Source organism: Sciurus carolinensis, chromosome 11, assembly GCF_902686445.1.
Source record: "Sciurus carolinensis chromosome 11, mSciCar1.2, whole genome shotgun sequence".
NCBI lineage: Eukaryota > Metazoa > Chordata > Mammalia > Rodentia > Sciuridae > Sciurus > Sciurus carolinensis.
The window spans coordinates 73,540,896-73,559,925 of NC_062223.1; the positions used below are offsets into that span (position 1 = coordinate 73,540,896).

At 35.8% G+C, this 19,030-nt stretch overlaps 2 protein-coding genes across 2 annotated transcripts; one reads left to right on the forward strand and one right to left on the reverse strand.

Moving 5' to 3' along the window:
* Positions 1 to 554: 554 nt before the first annotated feature.
* LOC124958167 (olfactory receptor 51T1) lies at positions 555 to 1,550 on the reverse strand. The gene has a single exon (XM_047515935.1). It carries the CDS (start codon positions 1,530 to 1,532, stop codon positions 555 to 557), a length of 978 nt encoding a protein of 325 aa, XP_047371891.1. The 5' UTR covers positions 1,533 to 1,550.
* An 11,099-nt stretch (positions 1,551 to 12,649) lies between these two features.
* LOC124960275 (olfactory receptor 51H1-like) lies at positions 12,650 to 13,597 on the forward strand. The gene has a single exon (XM_047518985.1). It carries the CDS (start codon positions 12,650 to 12,652, stop codon positions 13,595 to 13,597), a length of 948 nt encoding a protein of 315 aa, XP_047374941.1.
* The last annotated feature ends 5,433 nt before the right edge of the window (positions 13,598 to 19,030 follow it).

A 19,030-nucleotide genomic window follows, 5' to 3' on the forward strand; every position in this document is an offset into this window, starting at 1 on the left:
GAGAGAGAGAGAGAGAGGGGATTTTTAAAAAGATGTACAAAGAGTACATCTGTGAGTAAACAGTCCTCTTTAGAAGTGACCCTAAGAGTTGAAACCAGCATGCAAGATTTTCCTATAGTGTGTAATCACAAATTTCTGTGTGCATGCTTTTGCATACACATGCAACTTTTCTTTTTACCACCTCAAAGAAAATCTTCATTGCTCCTTTGGAATGTGAAAAAAAAAAAGATTTTTAGCTGAATGCAAATATAAAATTATTGTCATTTATTTCTGGTCTAAGAATTGATGTTTTAAAACAGATAAATTGTTCCACTGTATTAAAATGTCTTTATTGTTCTTTTTATGTGATCACACAGGAGACACCATCTTTTTGTTAAATGTTTTGAAAACATATACACAATTAAATGGGTTTTGAATTGTGGTATTTTTAAAACTCCAGTAAGCTCAAGGAAACTCTATTCTCTTTTTCCCACTCTTATATTCCAAATGGAATTGCCTCAGTCACCAAAATGCCTTCAGATAACACTTCCCCAAATAAATTTCTCTCTTTAATTTCACCTTCTTCTAAGGCCCCTCACATTGGGGTGCCGTGACCTCTTGAACTGGAACAGCTGAACTATGGCCTGACGGATCATCTTGGTCTTCAGGCTGTAGATGACTGGGTTCAGTACAGGAGGTAAGAGAAGATAAATATTGGCCAAAATACTACAGATAACCCTTGGGGTAGAATTAAAGAGACGGTGTGCTAACGACAGGGTGATCATTGGCACATAGAAAACAGTAACAGCACAGATGTGACAGACACAAGTGCCAAGAGCTTTTTGTTGCTTCCTGGGGGCCACAATGGTCAGAACAGTACGGAGAATAAGGACATAGGAGAAGAGAATGAATAGTAAGTCGGTGCCATTCAAGAATAGCTGAAGAAACATGCCCCAAAAATTGCTGATCCAGGGGTTGGAATGTGTGAATTTGATCATGTCTGGGTGGTAGCAAAATGGGTGGGAAAGTTCTTGGCCTCCGCGGAAAGACACATTACTCAAGGCTAGACCACAGGGAAACATGAAAATCACCTGTCGTATGAAGATGATTAGTCCAATCACCAGGCTCATCATGTCTGTGAGGACAATAGCATACTGCAGTGGGTTACAGATAGCCATGAAGCGGTCAAAGGCCATGGCTACCAGCACCGAGGACTCCAGAAAGGAGAAGAAGTGCACTAAAAACATTTGAATGAGGCAAGCTTTTAAGCTGATTTCCCGGGCGTAAAACCAGAGAACCCCAAGCACAGTGGGGAGGGTTGTGATGGTCAGACATAGATCAACAGCTGCTAGCATGGAGAGGAAATAGTACATGGGCTTATGGAGACTCTGCTCAGTAATGATGACAAACAAGATCACGGTGTTTCCCAAGAGGGCAACGGTATAGAGACAGCAGACAGGAATGGAGATCCAGACATCAGCACGTTCCAGCCCAGGGAAGGCAGTGAGTAGGAAGCTGGAGGAGGAGGATGTGGTGTTATTGAAAATTAACATGTTGAGTTGAGGGCACACCCTGAAAAGAAAAACAATAATGATAATATTGTCATTTAATCCTTTTTTTAATCCTAACTTTTGCATAAACCCTTCCTAGATTACACAAAATGGATCTCTTTATTCAAAATTCCCAATCTAATCACTGTGTCTATCACATCGTTCTGCAGTGTTTTGGATGGTTCTTTTTAGGATCTGACCATATTTTCCTGTCTCCAGATCATAATCATTTCCAGATTATACCCATTAGTCTCCCTAATCTCATTTTCACCTTATTTTCTAGACTAGCCTGACTTGAAATAAGAAATTCTTACAGACGGGTAAAACACAAGCATACATAGCAAACAAAAACAGTTACAATTATAACCTAATGGGTCTTTATATTAAGTCTCCTAGCTATATAAATTACTACGAGAATAATAGAGAAGTACATAAGTACCACCCTGGGTACCTTTGGGGCGTACTCCACAATGTCTTTGTTAGAAACTGGTCCAGGATGACATATCCAGAGGTATCTTTGTACCTAGTTCATGGACCACACTCTCCTCATACTCTCCTATTAGAAATTCCTCTTAGTATTAGGACTTTGTTATTGCAGTTCCTGCATGTGGGTAATTCCTATAACTCTGTCCTTCACCACTCCATGTATTTGTGCGACTGGGATTCACTGTGTCCTCTAATTCTGTTTCTCTATATGGTTTTTCAGGTTCTATTTTTCCTCAGGGAAAAAAACTTCAGGGTTTTTGTTTCTACTCCTTCCCATTGATGTCTACTAGGCAACTTTGCTTGACTGTCCTAATGAATCCTATCCAGATTTTCAATGATTTTTCTGGAATATACAACTTCAGTTATCCTTATTTAATCCTAGTAAGTAAGTCTAGACAAAATACCCTGCCATTATCAGTTTGTACTTCATTTCTGATAATGTGTTAAAGTTATGATAGAAATTTAATGATTCACTGTGGAGACCATGCCTTGCTTCATTAACTAATATGATGGGCCCATGAATGTTTGTACCACTTTTTGTTATTGGGAAGATACAAGAACAAATCCTGCATTCCTCCTTCCTTATTTTTCTTCTTTTATGGATTAAGACAATTGTGTCAGGGCTGGGGAGATAGCTCAGCTGGTAGAGTGCTTGCCTTGCAAGCACAAGGCCCTGAGTTCGATCCCCAGTACCAAAAAAAAAAAAAGACAATTGTGTCAATTTAAATAATTATTCAGTTGATGAAATTATTTTTGAGTGCCTTGCAAAGTCCATGTTGGAATGGACTTGAGATTATTTACAAACAAGGTGAAACGTATGGGAGACTCTCAGGATCATGTCATAAATTACTTTGGAAAAATTGTAAATGAGATGGAAGAAGGGACAAATAAAAGGAGACCAATTCAGGGACAGGCAGGCTGAATGGACACCACAAGTTGGAATAACAAGTAGTTCAATGCATGAGAAAATCCATAGAATGACAGATGAAAAAAAAATTAAAAAACAGAAATGGTGTCACAAGGAGGCAGAAGTATAGATTTTATTCTTAAGATGACCATTCAAAAATTGTTTAAGGACGGTTGGTCCAAAGAATAACAATTCCTGATAGTTCATTTTATTTAGGCCAATTAGTCATCTTCAAAGAGCTGACACGGAATGATGTATCTGGCCTCATTGTTGTAGGGACATGGTCAGTTCTAAGGGCCTCATCTTCCAGTCGTCTAGATCTACGCACTGCTGACAGAGTAAATCCAAGAAAGTTGCTAGTTCCAGAGCATAATAGAAGGATAAATATGAGAAATGTTAATTTATATACCTCCTTCAACCTACTGATGATGATAATAGAAATACTTCCTTCCTAACTCAATGGGAAAAAAGATTTTATACTGTTATATTTAGGATTATTGTATTGTACCTGTCTAGGATTTGATTAGAAAAAAACACTAAGAATCAGTTTTCCTAAACTGATGCCATATGGGACAAGATTACAAACATGCTGAATCAAATCAAACATTCAAAATAATCCTGACAATTTTAATCAGACTGTGGTGAGAGCCAGGGAGACAGGAATGAGTAAAGAACAGTTTTTACATTCAAAATTTACTCAACCTAGTGAAAATAAATGAGGCAAGAAGCCAAGGTAAACCTTAATTAAGGACTTCTACTACATGGAGAAATGGAACTGCTATTCTTACCTGGAAGAAGATGGAATAACTAGATAGGAAAACAGAAGATGGCTGAGATTTCTGTGTCATTATTTCTCTTTTTGGCTGCTAAGCACATACATTAAGAGTAGATCTCTTTCTTTGTGGTAAACAACCAGGAATCCCTCAGCAATGTATAATCTATTGAATCTCCTCCAACAGTACTTTACATATACTTTTATAACATCTGAATTATTATTTCCAGATCACATTTCTTTCTTCAATCAGAATGCCAACTCTTTAGGAAAAAAAAATAAGTTGTTCATCTTTAAATTTTCTCAGATACAAGCACAATGAGTGGCAATTAATAAAAACTCAGTCAATTTTACGTTAGATGTATTGATAGACTTTTTTCCCCTTGGGTTAGTTTATTTTTAATGTAACACCAAAAATTCTGTTGTATTAGTTACAAAAAACTTCAGGCAAATGTTTCTGACAATTTTAGGTTTTCTGAGATATTTGACATTACAATCATACTAGATATTTGACATTACAATAGAAGAAGAAAGAAATATAGATTGGATCTAGAAAATTTGAGGGAATGATCCATGGGAAATAGATCTGTCTAGACACCCTGAAGATTATCCAGTTAACTAGGATAAGAAAGATGGTAGATAAACAGAAAATGAAAATAATTAAGATTCTTTATGTGTACTATCCATTTTGGTAACCTCCTTTCTGTGTACTTTTATAAAATCCCAGTATATTTTTAAAATGGATATTTTTTCCTGTTTTGAAGAAATAAAATAGAACATATTAAATAATGTAGCCAAGGTAGAAATTCAAAATCAGATTTACTAACTATAAAGTCCATTATATCTTGCTAAACTTTAGACCATCAGAGATGTCAACCTTATAAGATAATCTAGAAAGTTGGATGCTGTGATTTTCTTCTTTTAAAATTAAAAAAATTATATTTTCTTATATAGCTATATAATTCAAAGGAGGGATAGAGATGAACATAATTTTCCTGATAAGTGGATGATGTGCTATATAACGGGGGTGGAGGGTGGGAGGTGAGAGAAAAACGAAGGAACTTTAGATTACATAGAAGGAAATGAGAGGGAGGAGGGACAGGGGTATGAAAAATGGTGGAATTAGACAGGCATCATTACCCTATGTACATGTATGATTACACAAATAGTATGAATCTACTTTGTGCACAACCATAGAAATGAAGATATACCCCATATGTGTACAATGAGTCAAAATACAGTCTGTAAAAATAAAAAACTAATTTAAAAAAATCTCTGTCTTCATCACTTTCTAAAGAGTATTTGTGGAGTCCAAGTGTATTTGGAAATGTGTGTGAATGTCTGCATGTTTGTATTGTGTGTCTTCATGTGTTGGGTGTATGTAGAGGGAAGTTCAACAATGGAAGGGTAAGGATAAAATGCCCATAAAGCAGATACCCACTAACTTTTGGTCTTTGAATGGTATATCATCTCATAAAGAACAACAATAAAAAAATGACACTGGATAATGAGAGGTGGGTAGGAGAAGAGAAGAAGGTGGCTCACACTGCTAGAGAACTTGTGTCCTGTGGGATGAAGATGTGTAGGCAGGAGGAGTAGCAGAATTTTCTCTCTTGATAAGCTGATATACTTGGGAGCTAACTGTAAGACAAAGTTCAGTGCTAAGTTCATCAAGGTTTTCCCTACATTGTCCACTAACCAGAAAAATGGACTAATGTTTTCTATCTTCAGGTACAAGTCTCCATCTGACTGGTTTAGGTAGAAGATAACATCTTCCTATATATTAAAAAAAAAAAAAAGCAAGACAAGATTATCTGAATAAGACCCACCCAATTCTATACCTTAATGATTTACAAGTCAAATCCCTGTTTTCTGGCATCAATAGCTATTTGGACCCATTCTCTTCATTTACCAACTGCAATCTTCTGTTCACTTGCCTATACTGAATTCTATTCCCTCCATAACCAAAGTCTTTCCCTGACAATTCCAGGATGTGTTAAATTGATAATTCCCCTTTGCTTTGTGCATCTTAATGCTTGGAAATGTACTCTGGTTCTTAATAGTGAAGCAAAGTGACTATTGATAATTTAAATGCCCAAGTGTCATCTCTTCTTTCTTCCTAGAGTGTGAGGTTCTTTATAGTATGGGCATACATGCTCTCCATCTCTCCATGTTAGCTGCTAAAGCAAGATCTCAAACAATAGCTGTTTCAATTAACAAAATTAATTGTTGAAAAATTATAGTCACAAGAGAAGAGTTCTGGGTCCTATCTTCTTTTCCCTTTGTCCATTCTTCTCCTTTCTATCTTTTATCTCTCTATCCCAATCTCATCAAGGATTCATTATACCATTACTGCCACTTCTTCAATTGCCTTATTCATAACTCCCATGAACACATTGCTCTTTCTTCCTCCTATCCTTCTACCATTCTTCATTTTTTAAATTCTTTTCCATTTAATTCTTTCCCACGTATGCACTCTCCTTACCTGGTCACATTAGTGGGAAGAACCAGCAGCTTCTCTTCAGGCCCACAGCAGAGCAGGGACTAAACCAAGTCCCATGGTAGGCTGTTTATAGGCAATAACCCAGTAAAGTCACCAGGCAACAGAAAGTAATATTGATTAGTTAAATGTGCTGCTTGGAGCAAGAGTGATGGGACCCATAAGAATATGTTTCTCTATAGCAGCTTAGAAACAGCTTCAAACCCTGCTCCCAGGCCCAAGGCACACCCCATCTATCAGGGCCTAAGAGAAAGTTCTAGCCCCAGGGGCTGACAATAATAGGTGTCTGCACAAACAGCCTGCCTGTGTCAGATGACTACACCCATTCCTCTTCCCCAGGCCTCAGGCTACAATCTCAGTCAGAGAGGCTCTCTGCATGTCAGAACTGGATTAAGATAGAAAAGTAAGAGTAATTTCTCTGTTCTCTGTTCCCAATATGTATTCTTCCTAATAGGCCTCATTAGCTGTCTAACCATTTCCATGCCCCTCCACAGGAACCCCTCTGTGAAGTCATCCTGAGTCACATTTGCAAGCAACCTACCTTCCAAGCATAAGTAATCTAATATTTGAAAACTTTATATGTATGTATAAATGTATATATATATATTTATAAAAAAACTACATATAGTTTTTATTTTATATTTTATTTATATTATTTTATTTTATATATGTGTGTGTATATATGTATATATGCATATACATATAATGTTTCTAATATATATATATCAGAAACTGGACTATTCCCTTTAAATACATTGTATTCAATTAAGATCAACTTTATGAGTTAAATGTTGTTCTCCATTATTTCATAATGAGGATATTAAAACTCATAGAGATTTTTAATAATTTTACCCAACTAAAAATTAACAAACAACAGAGTGGATGCTTAAGACCATGTCTATCTCATTCCAAAGCACTTGATCTTTAAAAAATATGCATATCCATTCATATCTTCAGGAAATGTGGTTTCAATGTGTCATCCTCAGTCAATCCATCCTATAAATTGCTTGATTCCCAACTACATGCTTGCATCCGGATTAAGTGTCATTTTAACCAGAATCTGACTCTCCACAACAGAGTAAATTAATAATCCTGATAATATTTAATTTTCTCTGACTTTTCATACTCCTTGAAACATTTTTGTATCCAGGTTCTCACTGAATCTGTGTAAATCACACTGAGGGAAGGTACTAATCATAATCAGTATCTAAAAAGATTAAATAGCCCATAAATTACACGTCAAATAATGCTCAGAATGACAAATAAACAACACCCTTTCCTCTGGTCCCATGAACAAAGATGAGTGACTCTGAAAACTTCAAGAGAAACTTATGAATTTTGGATGAGTACAGAGAGAAACATAAAACAATCTTAATAAAGCACTTTTCATTGATTCTTCAATTTAAAAAATCATTATGATTCCACCGTATGTCCTGAACCACCTTAAGCACCTGGAATACAATGAAGTGGAAAGATACTTATTTCTATGAAGTGTGTAGAATAACAGAGAAGGAACATATCCTGTTAGGTTATCACACAGTGTAAGAAACTAACCCCTCTCCAATAAAAAAAAAATTAAAAAGATCAGATCAGAACAGGGTGTAGTGGCACACTCCTATATGTCCAGCTACTCAGAAAGCTGAGACAAGAGGATCCCAAGTTCCAGGTCAGCCTTAGCAAGTTAATGAAACTTTCTCAAAAGTAGAAATAATATCAGGAAGATAAGAAGCAGGAGCTTACTGACATCAGCAGATGCAATCTCCTCACTCAAGACCCATAAAAGGAAAAGACCACTGAGACTAAACATGGCATCACTTTGAACCCTGTCACCTGGTCATTCATCATGAGCCTTGCCTGGGAAAATCACCACAGTGACAAACCTCTAACTTCCTACCCCCATTGAGCTTCAGTGGAGTGTGGCTTTTCCTACCTCTGATGACTGCACATGGCCCACTCCAAACTGTACCTGGAGCTGATGATCTGAAACTGAAACTGCTGGACCCTCTACTCTGCAGAACTGGTTGGTTAAAATCTGATCTGACCACCTACAGCAAATCTGACTCTGCACTTTACTCGGTATCCTGTAGTCTGCAGCTGCCATAACTGATTTTTAGTCTTTCTGTTGCCTATTCATTTATCATTGTGTGAAGAATGATTGTGGGACTTGAGTTATAGATATTGGAAGCTAAAATTGGAGATGTTGAACATTTTTTTCATATATTTGTTGATTGTATTTCTTCTGTTAAGTGTTCATTTCCTTTGCCCACTTATTGATTGCTTTTTCTTTTTCTCTCTCTTTTTTTTTTTTTTTTGGTATTTAAGTATTTTTGAGTTTTTATATACCCTAGAGATTAATGCTTTACCTGTGGTGCAGTAAAGGTTTTTTTCCCAATCTGTTAAAAAAAAAAAAAAAAGTAGAAATAAGTAAATAAAAAGAACTGGGGAAGTAGTTAACTGGTAAAACACCACTGGGTTTGAAGTTCAGTACTGCAAACAAAGTTGGACTAGCCCTCCACACAGAAACGAGGTTGAAATTATCCAAAGTCTGTATGGAATTCCATATTTTTCCAGCTCGCTTGATGCACCATGTTTTCATCCTTTGCACATGTTATTTCTAACTTCCCTTTCCTGCTTCCAACACCTTACATGTATACACTTCATTTTATAAGATGTATAAATAAATATAGGCAGGAAAGAATAAATAGCCTACATTTTTCTGATTGACAGAATGTAGGCAATCTTCCCCTCCATCCAAAAGCAAAAGTGGTCTCCAGCCCTGTGTTAACAGGGATAATTACAATACAATGTCATCATTGAGTCTGAAACTAACTTTAGAGTTAAAAGACCTGTACCAAAATCAGGCTGAGAGAGAGAGAGAGAGAGAGAGAGAGAGAGAGAGAGAGCTACCATAACCAAAATGAAGAAAATTTGAGATGTGTTGACTGCAGAAAGGGCTGTCTGGCTGATGAAGGAAGGATTTAGAGTTCTCAGAGACCTCAGGAAGGAATGGCCCAGGTGGCAAAACATAACACCCCTCAAGGGATAGTTTCCGAAAATAGTTGCAAAATCCTTGTAGAATCATGATGGTTTCTTATACCACCAGAGGTTTGAGTAATCTTCATAAGTGCTCTGCATGCTAGTGTCAGAGAAGGTCAGAACCAAAGCAATGCTGACTTGGAGCACAGAACTTTTTCACACCCTCTACACAGAAAATTCTGGGTAGGATTATTTATGTTCATTACTTCATTAAATTCTCAAAGAAATATTAGTAAAGGCGATGATCAAGACAGATGAAAATAGTCTAGAGCATCATTTAGTGGTGGATAACTGAAAGAGAAAGAAAAGGTAAAATATGAGTGTCATTATTAGGAATAAAAGAAGACTTTGTGTGGGAATGGATACAGTAATGGAAAATATGAAATAAAAATTAGATGGAGAAAGAATAAATAGGAATTTCATTAGGTGATAAAGAAAAAGAGGGGGCTGACTAGCTAAGGAAATGAAAGTAGAAAAGATGGAGAATGGAGATAGGAATGAGGCGGGGGAAAGGAGAAGGTAGGGTAAAACACATTAAGATAAAGAAAAGCAGACCCGCGAACAGTAAAATGGGAGGGGAAAACAAGAATGAACTATTTGCATTGAAGGACAGCGTTTCAACTGACCCGACTTAAAGTTGATTGAAAATTTTTCAAGAATTTCCCAAGAAAAATAACCAGTGTGAATGAGCCAATTGATCATTCCCAACTGAAAGTCATCAGAGTTGTTTTGAATGAAGAATCAACAGACCTGAGGAAGTGTGACTCCACCTACTATGTAAAGGGTAGCAAAACTCCTTCCTCAGAGCACAGTGGGAAACTAGACAGGCATCACAAAGTGCTTGCTTTGATTTGACCCTGGTTATTTTTTGAAGAGAAGCCTGGATTCTCTTTACAAGACACAACAATTTTCATAAGTGAACTCTACAACTTTTCAAGATTCCTAACATATCAAACAGAAACTAGTTTCTTTGTAATCATGTTTCCCAAACAGCAAATCTTCATCCTACAGTAAAGAAACTGTGGAGCAGGAGTGGGGAAGCCATCTGTTTTATGGATCTGATCTCCTCCAGACTGAGAGTCCGTAGAACAGCTCTTGAGACATTTATTTTCCTAAAGCGTTGGCATTCTGATTGGAGAAAGAAATGTGATCTGGAAATAATAATTCAGATGTTATAAAAGTATATGTAAAATACTGTTGGAGGAGATTCAATAGATTATACATTGCTGAGGGATTCCTGGTTGTTTACCACAAAGAAAGAGATCTACTCTTAATGTATGTGCTTAGCAGCCAAAAAGAGAAATAATGACACAGAAATCTCAGCCATCTTCTGTTTTCCTATCTAGTCATTCCATCTTCTTCCAGGTAGGAATAGCAGTTCCATTTCTCCATGTAGTAGAAGTCCTTAATTAAGGTTTACCTTGGCTTCTTGCCTCATTTATTTTCACTAGGTTGAGTAAATTTTGAATGTAAAAACTGTTCTTTACTCATTCCTGTCTCCCTGGCTCTTCAATCCATATGAAGAACATCTGGGAGATGTCTGTGGGTTTTCAAGTCTCCTTGAAAGAAACAATGACCGTCAAATATCCATATTCATTCATTGTTTTGTTCCCTTATTCAATACATATGCAAATGCTCATATATTGCTTTGCATGTGCTCAAAGAGGTGAGGAACAAGAATTTTTTTTTCTTCATGGAAATTTAACTTCTAGGCAGAGAGAGAGAGAGAAAGAGAGAGAGAGAGATTCAACAAATACTTGTGCAATGTGTAATTAGCTATATTCATTTATAATAAGAAAAAAGCCCAGAATATGAAAATAGCATACAAGAAAGATTAAACTACCATAAGCATTTAGCAATAACTTACTTAAGAAGATCAGACAGGCTAGGAAAGGGGAAGTATAGAAAGAGTGAGCGAAAGCAGAAGCAACTGGGGAAAACATTGTATAAAGCTTATATCAAAGTTGGGTGTGGCAGCACACACCTGTAATCCCAGTTACTTGGGAGGCTGCAGCAGGAGGATCAACAGTCTCAGGAGATTGGCCAGAGCCTGTCTCAAAAATATAAATAATAATTTAAAATAAATTAATAAATAAAAAATAAATAGACAAATAAGTGAATTAAAAAGGACTGAGAATGTAACTCAGTAGTAAAGTGCCCTTGAGTTCAAGCCTCAGTACACACACACACACACACACACACACACACACACAGGAAATAAAAGAAAAGAGGAAGAAAACCAATATCAGGGAATATCTTAGTGAGATCCAGGAACTGAAAGACTGCAAATGTGGCTGTATTGAAGAAACCAAAGTGGAGACTAAACAGTATAAATCGGTGCTAGAGAGATAGTTTGGGGCTGAATTATGCTCATCCTTAAGACTAATATAGAGATTTAGAACTCTATGTACATTGGAAACTCTTGAAGAAAACTTTGCTTATGATGAATAAATCAGATTTCTAGTATAAAAGACTTCTGACTGAATGAAAAATATATTAGAGAATGCACTCGTGAATACAGAAAAGATCAGTTAAGGGAATCTGAAAGAAGTAGATATAATATTTATTAGCTATAAAAATAGGAAGAAGAAATACATTTTATATGCTTTAGAGACAAGTTGGGAAATTGTTTAAATATTGGTAGGATGGAGGAAGAGTATTCAGGAATAACTCCCAAAGTCCTGGTGTGTTAGAAGACTCTCAAAATAAAATGTGTGTGCATGATACATTCCTGGATAATTTATATGAGGTTATGTATGAGTCAGTAAATTTTATTCCATTTTTGCTACCTTAAAAAGAAGTTAAGAAAAATATTGTGTTTTTGAAATACATGAATTAATTGTGACTATCTGCAGATGTAGTTCATTACAAATACAGTGCAATAAATGCCTAGACTATGTGTGTGTGTGTGTGTGTGTGTGTGTGTGTGTGTGTGTGTAAGTATACTCACATGGATTTATATGATGTGGGTTTGTGTTGGCAGTGGAATTGTGTATACATGTGGTGATGGCATTGAGTTAAGCAGGTTTAAAAATTATTATTATTTAGCTAAATACTCTGTTATTAAGACCTTGGATATGTCTGCTTCTTTTCCAGATCTTGAAGATTGTCAAAGGAGAAACAATCCAACTTCTCTCTTGTATAAACTCTGGGGGTTTAGTCTCATATTCACTTTTCTAGAACAAGTTAAATTTAAGGAATCAGAGGCAATTATATGTGACTCTCTTGGAAGCTAAAATACAAAGTGATACGGGAAATGCCTTGACACCGGTTTGTAACCCAATTCTTCCTTCTGCTTTTTTTTTTTAAATCTATGTACTCATAAAGTCATTTATTTATCTCATATGAGAATGTTTTTTCAATTTAGGAGCTGTGAGCCAAGTGGGAGTCTGACTTCACCTAGTACTGAGAAGACCATCATGAACTTGAGCACATCACATGCCAATCACCAGAGTTTCATCCTGACAGGTATCCCAGGGATGCCAGACAAGAACCCATGGATGGCCTTTCCACTGGGATTTCTCTACACACTAACCCTCTTGGGGAATGGTACCATCCTGGCAGTCATCAAGGTAGATCAGAGTCTCCATGAGCCTATGTACTACTTCCTCTCTCTCTTGGCTCTAACTGATGTTAGTCTCTCCATGTCCACCTTGCCAACTATGCTCAGCATCTTCTGGTTCAATGTCCCCGAAATTTCCTTTGATGCCTGCATCACCCAGATGTTCTTTATCCATAGCTTTGGAGGAGTAGAATCCGGGGTTCTAGTGTCCATGGCCTTTGACAGATTTGTGGCTATCCGAGACCCACTACGCTATGCCTCCATCCTCACCCGTGGTGTTATTGGAAAGATTGGAATAGCTGTCCTCACCAGAGCTGTCTGTGTGGTCTTCCCAGTGCCATTCCTTATAAGGCGACTGCCCTTCTGCCATTCCAATGTCTTATCTCATTCGTATTGTCTTCACCAAGATGCCATGCGGCAAGCTTGTGCCAGCACCCGCGTCAACAGCCTCTATGGCCTCATCATCGTCATCCTCACGCTGGGGCTTGATGCCCTTATTATCCTCTTTTCGTATGTACTCATTCTGAAGATGGTACTGAGCATTGCCTCCAGAGCTGAGAGGCTCAAAGCCCTCAACACTTGTCTCTCTCACATCTGTGCTGTGCTCCTCTTCTATGTTCCTCTCATTGGTGTCACTATGATGCACAGGTTTGGAAAACACTTATCACCAGTAGTGCACACACTTATGGCCAATGTCTACCTGCTACTTCCACCTGTGCTGAACCCCATTGTATATAGTGTGAGGACCAAGCAGATACGGAGACGGATCATCCAAGTGTTCCAGGGGAGAAAGAACAGGGCTTAGTGGAACAGAATCACCTGTAAGATAAAGAAGTTGACACTGAAAAAATTAATATTTCCATTTTCAGCACTAGATTCCATTCAAATTTTGCACATCTGGTAAAATATGGGGTTGCTGAGGCTTATGGGTGAAGATACAAAACAAATCGTTCTCATTCTGCTTGTATTCTGTTTTGGAACATGTGCATTTTGATATCTGGTGTCAAAAAATCCAGTTTAATTTAGGAACACAGTAATTTTTATTCTTTGGAATGGAGATAAACATCATTGATATAAAATTATATGTTTATACAAATAACTCATGTTTATTATTGTAATATTGAGTAATATTTTTCTTTAGTTACCAAGTAATAACTACATCAAGAAAAATTCAGTAAGTCCTATAGTTCTACTGAAGGACTGGGTATATGAAATATTATTTTATTTTTAGATAGAGAAAAGAGAAATGTCACAGAATCAAGCAACATATATGTTTCTAGATATTTAATGGGTGAATGGTATCTCTGAGGAAATTTAATCAGATTCATGTGTGCTTACTTAATACATACCTTTTCTTTTAAGTAATATCATCTGTCTATAATGTTAACATAGTTCTAGTTTTCTGTCAAATACTTAGTGTACTAATGCGTGTTCTGCCTTTACTCTTTTGATCCAACATGAATGGTACCAATTTTGCTATGTAGTAGATGAACCAGTAAAATTTTACAGAATAAAACTACTTCTGGGATTTATGTAAGGCAAGTAAAAATTCTCAGCATAAGGAGAAGATTTAAGGATGCAGTACAAATATGTGTAACAATAAATATGTCAAATGCAATGTGCTTATACATTGATGCTAATGCCTGTTTTAAGAATTATGTTAAACATTATGCAATCAGTTTGCTGGGGTGTTATTTATTCATTCAACAAATATGTATTTAACACTAACAAAATGCAAGTCATTATGGTAACCTCCAGGTTTACAGAGAAAAATGCATCCATTTACACTCAATTTCTAGAATATATATCTAGAAAATATGTATACAATAAAAAAGGCAAGTTACATTAGAGTATCATATTTAATTTGTTAACACTAATAATTATTTTGTATACTATCTCAGTAGAGTCTCCCAACGACCTTTGAAAATAGGTGTTATTGACATTTTACATGGAAGGGAAATGGGATTCAGATCAGTTAAGTTACTTGCTCAAGGTTATGCCCTTTCTAAGTGGAATGGCTAGGTTCAGATTTAGAGCTATTGATTCTGAAGTTTGTAAATTGAGATTTGACCCATGCGTCAGGGTTTCCTATACTTGCAAGCAAATTACACAGAGAAGAAAAAGACTAGTGGTTTAAAATAAAGATGTGTGAGAAATAAGTTTAGTAATCAATATTGCTGAGATCTTAAGAGGTTCATTTTGGTAAAAATAGACAGAAAATATAGCAGATAAAGAATAAGCTTGAAAGATTGACAAGGAGTTTACCTTTTCAATAAAAATTATATGTTTCCTTTTTGGTTTGTGAAAAACACAAATGTACATGTTTGGAGATTAGGAAGTACAATTCTTTTATTGACCAAGGTCTCAATATTGATGCTGTCTAAATAGGGAGCATGTACCTTCAAGAGAATCCATTATAGTCCATTAGCCTATGAGAGAAAGTCACAGAATTTATGTATTTAAGTTTATCTTAGCCTTCAAAAGTACTTTTTATATGTTTTCATGTAGATAATATATTAGTATAGTGGTGCCTATCTATACATTTTGAATGAGTAAATATACCATATGATATATTAGAAAAGGTCCTCATTGTTTGATTTAAACAGATTCATAACTATAAACCATAACCATACTATATCATAGAATAAGGAAAAAAGTTAACCAACCAACCATGGAGTATGTATGCTTGGAAGACACACACACACACAACACACACACACAGTTTTTTTTTTTTTTTAAATACATAACAAAAGCTAGAGGAAGATGACTTTTCAATGCCCTTATTCTCTGATGGGATTGTGAGCTGGCAAGATCAAAAACCTAAATGCTTTTTACAAGCACTCTTCAGATGTACCTCCCTATCCTCACTGTGCAATCCATCCTCTGACCCCTACAGTCTGACTTTCATCTTCATTGCTACATGAAAACTATGTTTCCCGGCTCTGGTCTCTTTCTAATTAACAAATTCATTATTCATCTGAATTCATTTTCAACTTGATTTCTTTGGGTATATTTCAAATATTTACAATTCTCTGTTTTTAATCCTTTTGCTAATTTCATAGCACCTTTCCCATCTTCTACTTCTACCTGCTATTTTCTTGCCTGCCTTCACTGCTTCCTCTCATACAAGATGCAGATATTTCTCAGTGTGCCTCCTGTTATCTCAGTAAATCCCTTCTTCCAAAATGTTATTCATGGTAATGGCCTTAAAATACAGCAGTATGAATTAATCTCTCTCTTTCCCCCCATCTTCATTTTAAAATTTTAAATTAAATGCATTTAACTGATACACAAAAAAACATAAATATTGCCCTTACTAGTGGAATACCACATGATATCTTGATACATGCATACATTGTATAATATCTAAATTAGGATAAACACTTTTAAAACATTTATTACTTCTTTATGGTGAAATAATTCAAATTATTCTATTTATTGAAATGAATACACTGATGTCCTATAAAATTCTTTCTCCTTTTTGACTGCTTGTATGCAATTACTATCTGGAGCTTTTCAATACCTGAATTATCACACAATCCAGATATAATACTGGACTTTGGCCCATAGTAATGACTTTCTGTTTTTTTTTTTTTTTTTTTTTTTTTTTTTAAATGAGTTTATTTTACAGACAGTTGACCAAAATAAAAGTGAAACAATAAAGTTAAACCTTTAGTATTAACTTCTATTTGACTAGCTAATCAATATAATAAATTTTCACTATTATTAACATCAATTTGGCAAATCTAAGTAATACTCCATCATTAAAAGTCTCCCGCAAAAAAAAGAAAAATCCACTGGACTCTAAGATACTCTAACAAAACTGATAACTTCACTCAATATTCAGTTAAAAATGAGTGTTCTCCAATTTCGACCATTTGCCTACAAATGCAAAAAAATAAATAAAAATAAATAAATAAATAAAAAAATGAGTTTTAACAAAAAGAGAAAATACAAAAAGAGAAAATATTCAGTAAGTTTTTTTTTTTTTTTTGCCATAAAATCTTATTTATCTAGTCTTTGGATTACACAAAAGACAAACGATCACATGGTTATCTGCTTATTTTCAGAAAAAATTAGGAGGAAGAATTTTCTGGAAAAAAAGTTGTCCAGATGCCTAAAATTTAAATATCAGTTACAGCAATATTTAGGTGACTTAATATTAGGAACATGGAACAGTAAAGTATTAAGATAACCATTTTTCATATTTGTAGGTAAAGCACATTTTCCCCATATTCTTAGAGTATCAGGAAAAATTTTTATTTTTTTTTTTTATTGTAAACAAATGGGATACATGTTGTTTCTCTGTTCCTACATGGAGTAAAGGCATACCATTTGTGTAATCATAAATTTACACAGGGTAATGTTGTTTGATTCATTCTGTTATTTTTCCCCTTCCCCACCCACCCCTCCCACCCCTCTTTTCCCTCTATACAGTCCTTCCTTCCTCCATTCTTGCCTCCCTCCCTAACCCTAACTCTAACCCTAACACTAATCCCTCCCTCCCCCATTACGTGTCATCATCCACTTATTAGCGATATCATTCGTCCTTTGGTTTTTTGAGATTGGCTTATCTCACATAGCATGATATTCTCCAATTTTATCCATTTGCCTGCAAATGCCACAAATTTATCACTTTATGGCTGAATATTATTCCATTATATATATATACCACAGTTTCTTTATCCATTCATCAATTGAAGGACATCTAGGTTGGTTCCACAATCTGGCTATTGTGAACTGAGTAGCTATGAACATTGATGTGGCTGTATCTCTGTAGTATGCTGATTTTAAGTCCTTTGGGTATAGACCAAGGAGTGTGATAGCTGGGTCAAATGGTGGTTCCATTCCAAGTTTTCTAAGGAGTCTCCACACTGCTTTCCAGAGTAGCTGCACTAATTTGCAGCCCCACCAGCAATGTATGAGTGTACCTTTCTCCCCACATCCTCGTCAACACTGTTGTTGCTTGTATTCTTGATAAGCGCCATTCTAATTGGGGTGAGATGGAATCTTAGGGTAGTTTTGATTTGCATTTCTCTTATTACTAGAGATGTTGAACACTTTTCCATATGTTTGTTGATTGCTTGTACATCTTCTTCTGTGAAGTGTCTATTCATTTCCTTAGCCCATTTGTCAATTGGATTATTTCATTCTTGGTGTAGAGTTTTTTTAATTCTTTATAGATTCTGGAGATTAGTGCTCTATCTGAAGTATGATTGGCAAAGATTTTCTCCCACTCTGTAGGCTCTTTCTTCGCATTGCTGTTAGTTTCCTTTGCTGAGAGAAAGCTTTTTAGTTTGAATCTATTCCAGTTATTGAATCTTGCTTTTATTTCTTGTGCTATGGGAGTCCTGTTGAGGAAGTAAGGTCCTAAGCCGACATGTTGAAGCTCTGGACCTGGTTTTTCTTCTATAAGATGCAAGGTCTCTGGTCTGATTCCGAGGTCCTTAATCCATTTTGAGTTTAGTTTCGTGGATGGTGAGAGATATGGGTTTAGTTTCATTCTGTTGCATATGGATTTCCAATTCTCCCAGCACCATTTGTTGAAGAGGCTATCTTTTATCCATTGCATATTTTTGGCCCCTTTGTCTAGTATGAGAAAATTGTATTTATTTGGGTTTGTGTCCGTGTCCTCTATTCTGTACCATTGATCCACCTTTCTATTTTGGTACCAATACCATGCCGTTTTTGTTACTATTGCTTTGTAGTAGAGTTGAAGATCTGGTATTGCGATTACCCCCTGCTTCACTCTTTCTGCCAAGGATTGCTTCAGCTATGCTGGGTTTTGTATTCTTCCAGATGAAGTTCATAATTGCTTGCTCTATTTCTGTAAGGTACATCATTGGGATTTTAATTGGAATTGCATTGAATCTGTATAGCACTTTTGGTAGGATAGCCATTTTGACAATATTAATTCTTCCTATCCAAGATCATGGGAGATATTTCCATCTTCTAAGGTTTTCTTGAATTTCTTTCTTTAGTGTTCTGTAGTTCTCATTGTAGAGGTCTTTCACCTCTTTTGTGAGATTGATTCCAAAGTATTTTATTTTTCTCGAGGCTATTGTGAATGGGGTAGTTTTCCTAATTTCTCTTTCTGAAGATTCATCACTTACGTACAAAAATGCATTAGATTTATGTGCATTGATCTTATATCCAGCTACTTTACTGAATTCATTATGAGTTCTAAAAGTCTTCTGGTGGAATATCCTGGTTCCTCTAAGTATATAATCATATCATC

Coding starts and splice junctions, on each gene's coding strand:
- LOC124958167 (XM_047515935.1), bottom strand. CDS start 1,532: ATGTTAATTTTCAATAACACCACATCCTCCTCCTCCAGCTTCCTACTC.
- LOC124960275 (XM_047518985.1), top strand. CDS start 12,650: ATGAACTTGAGCACATCACATGCCAATCACCAGAGTTTCATCCTGACA.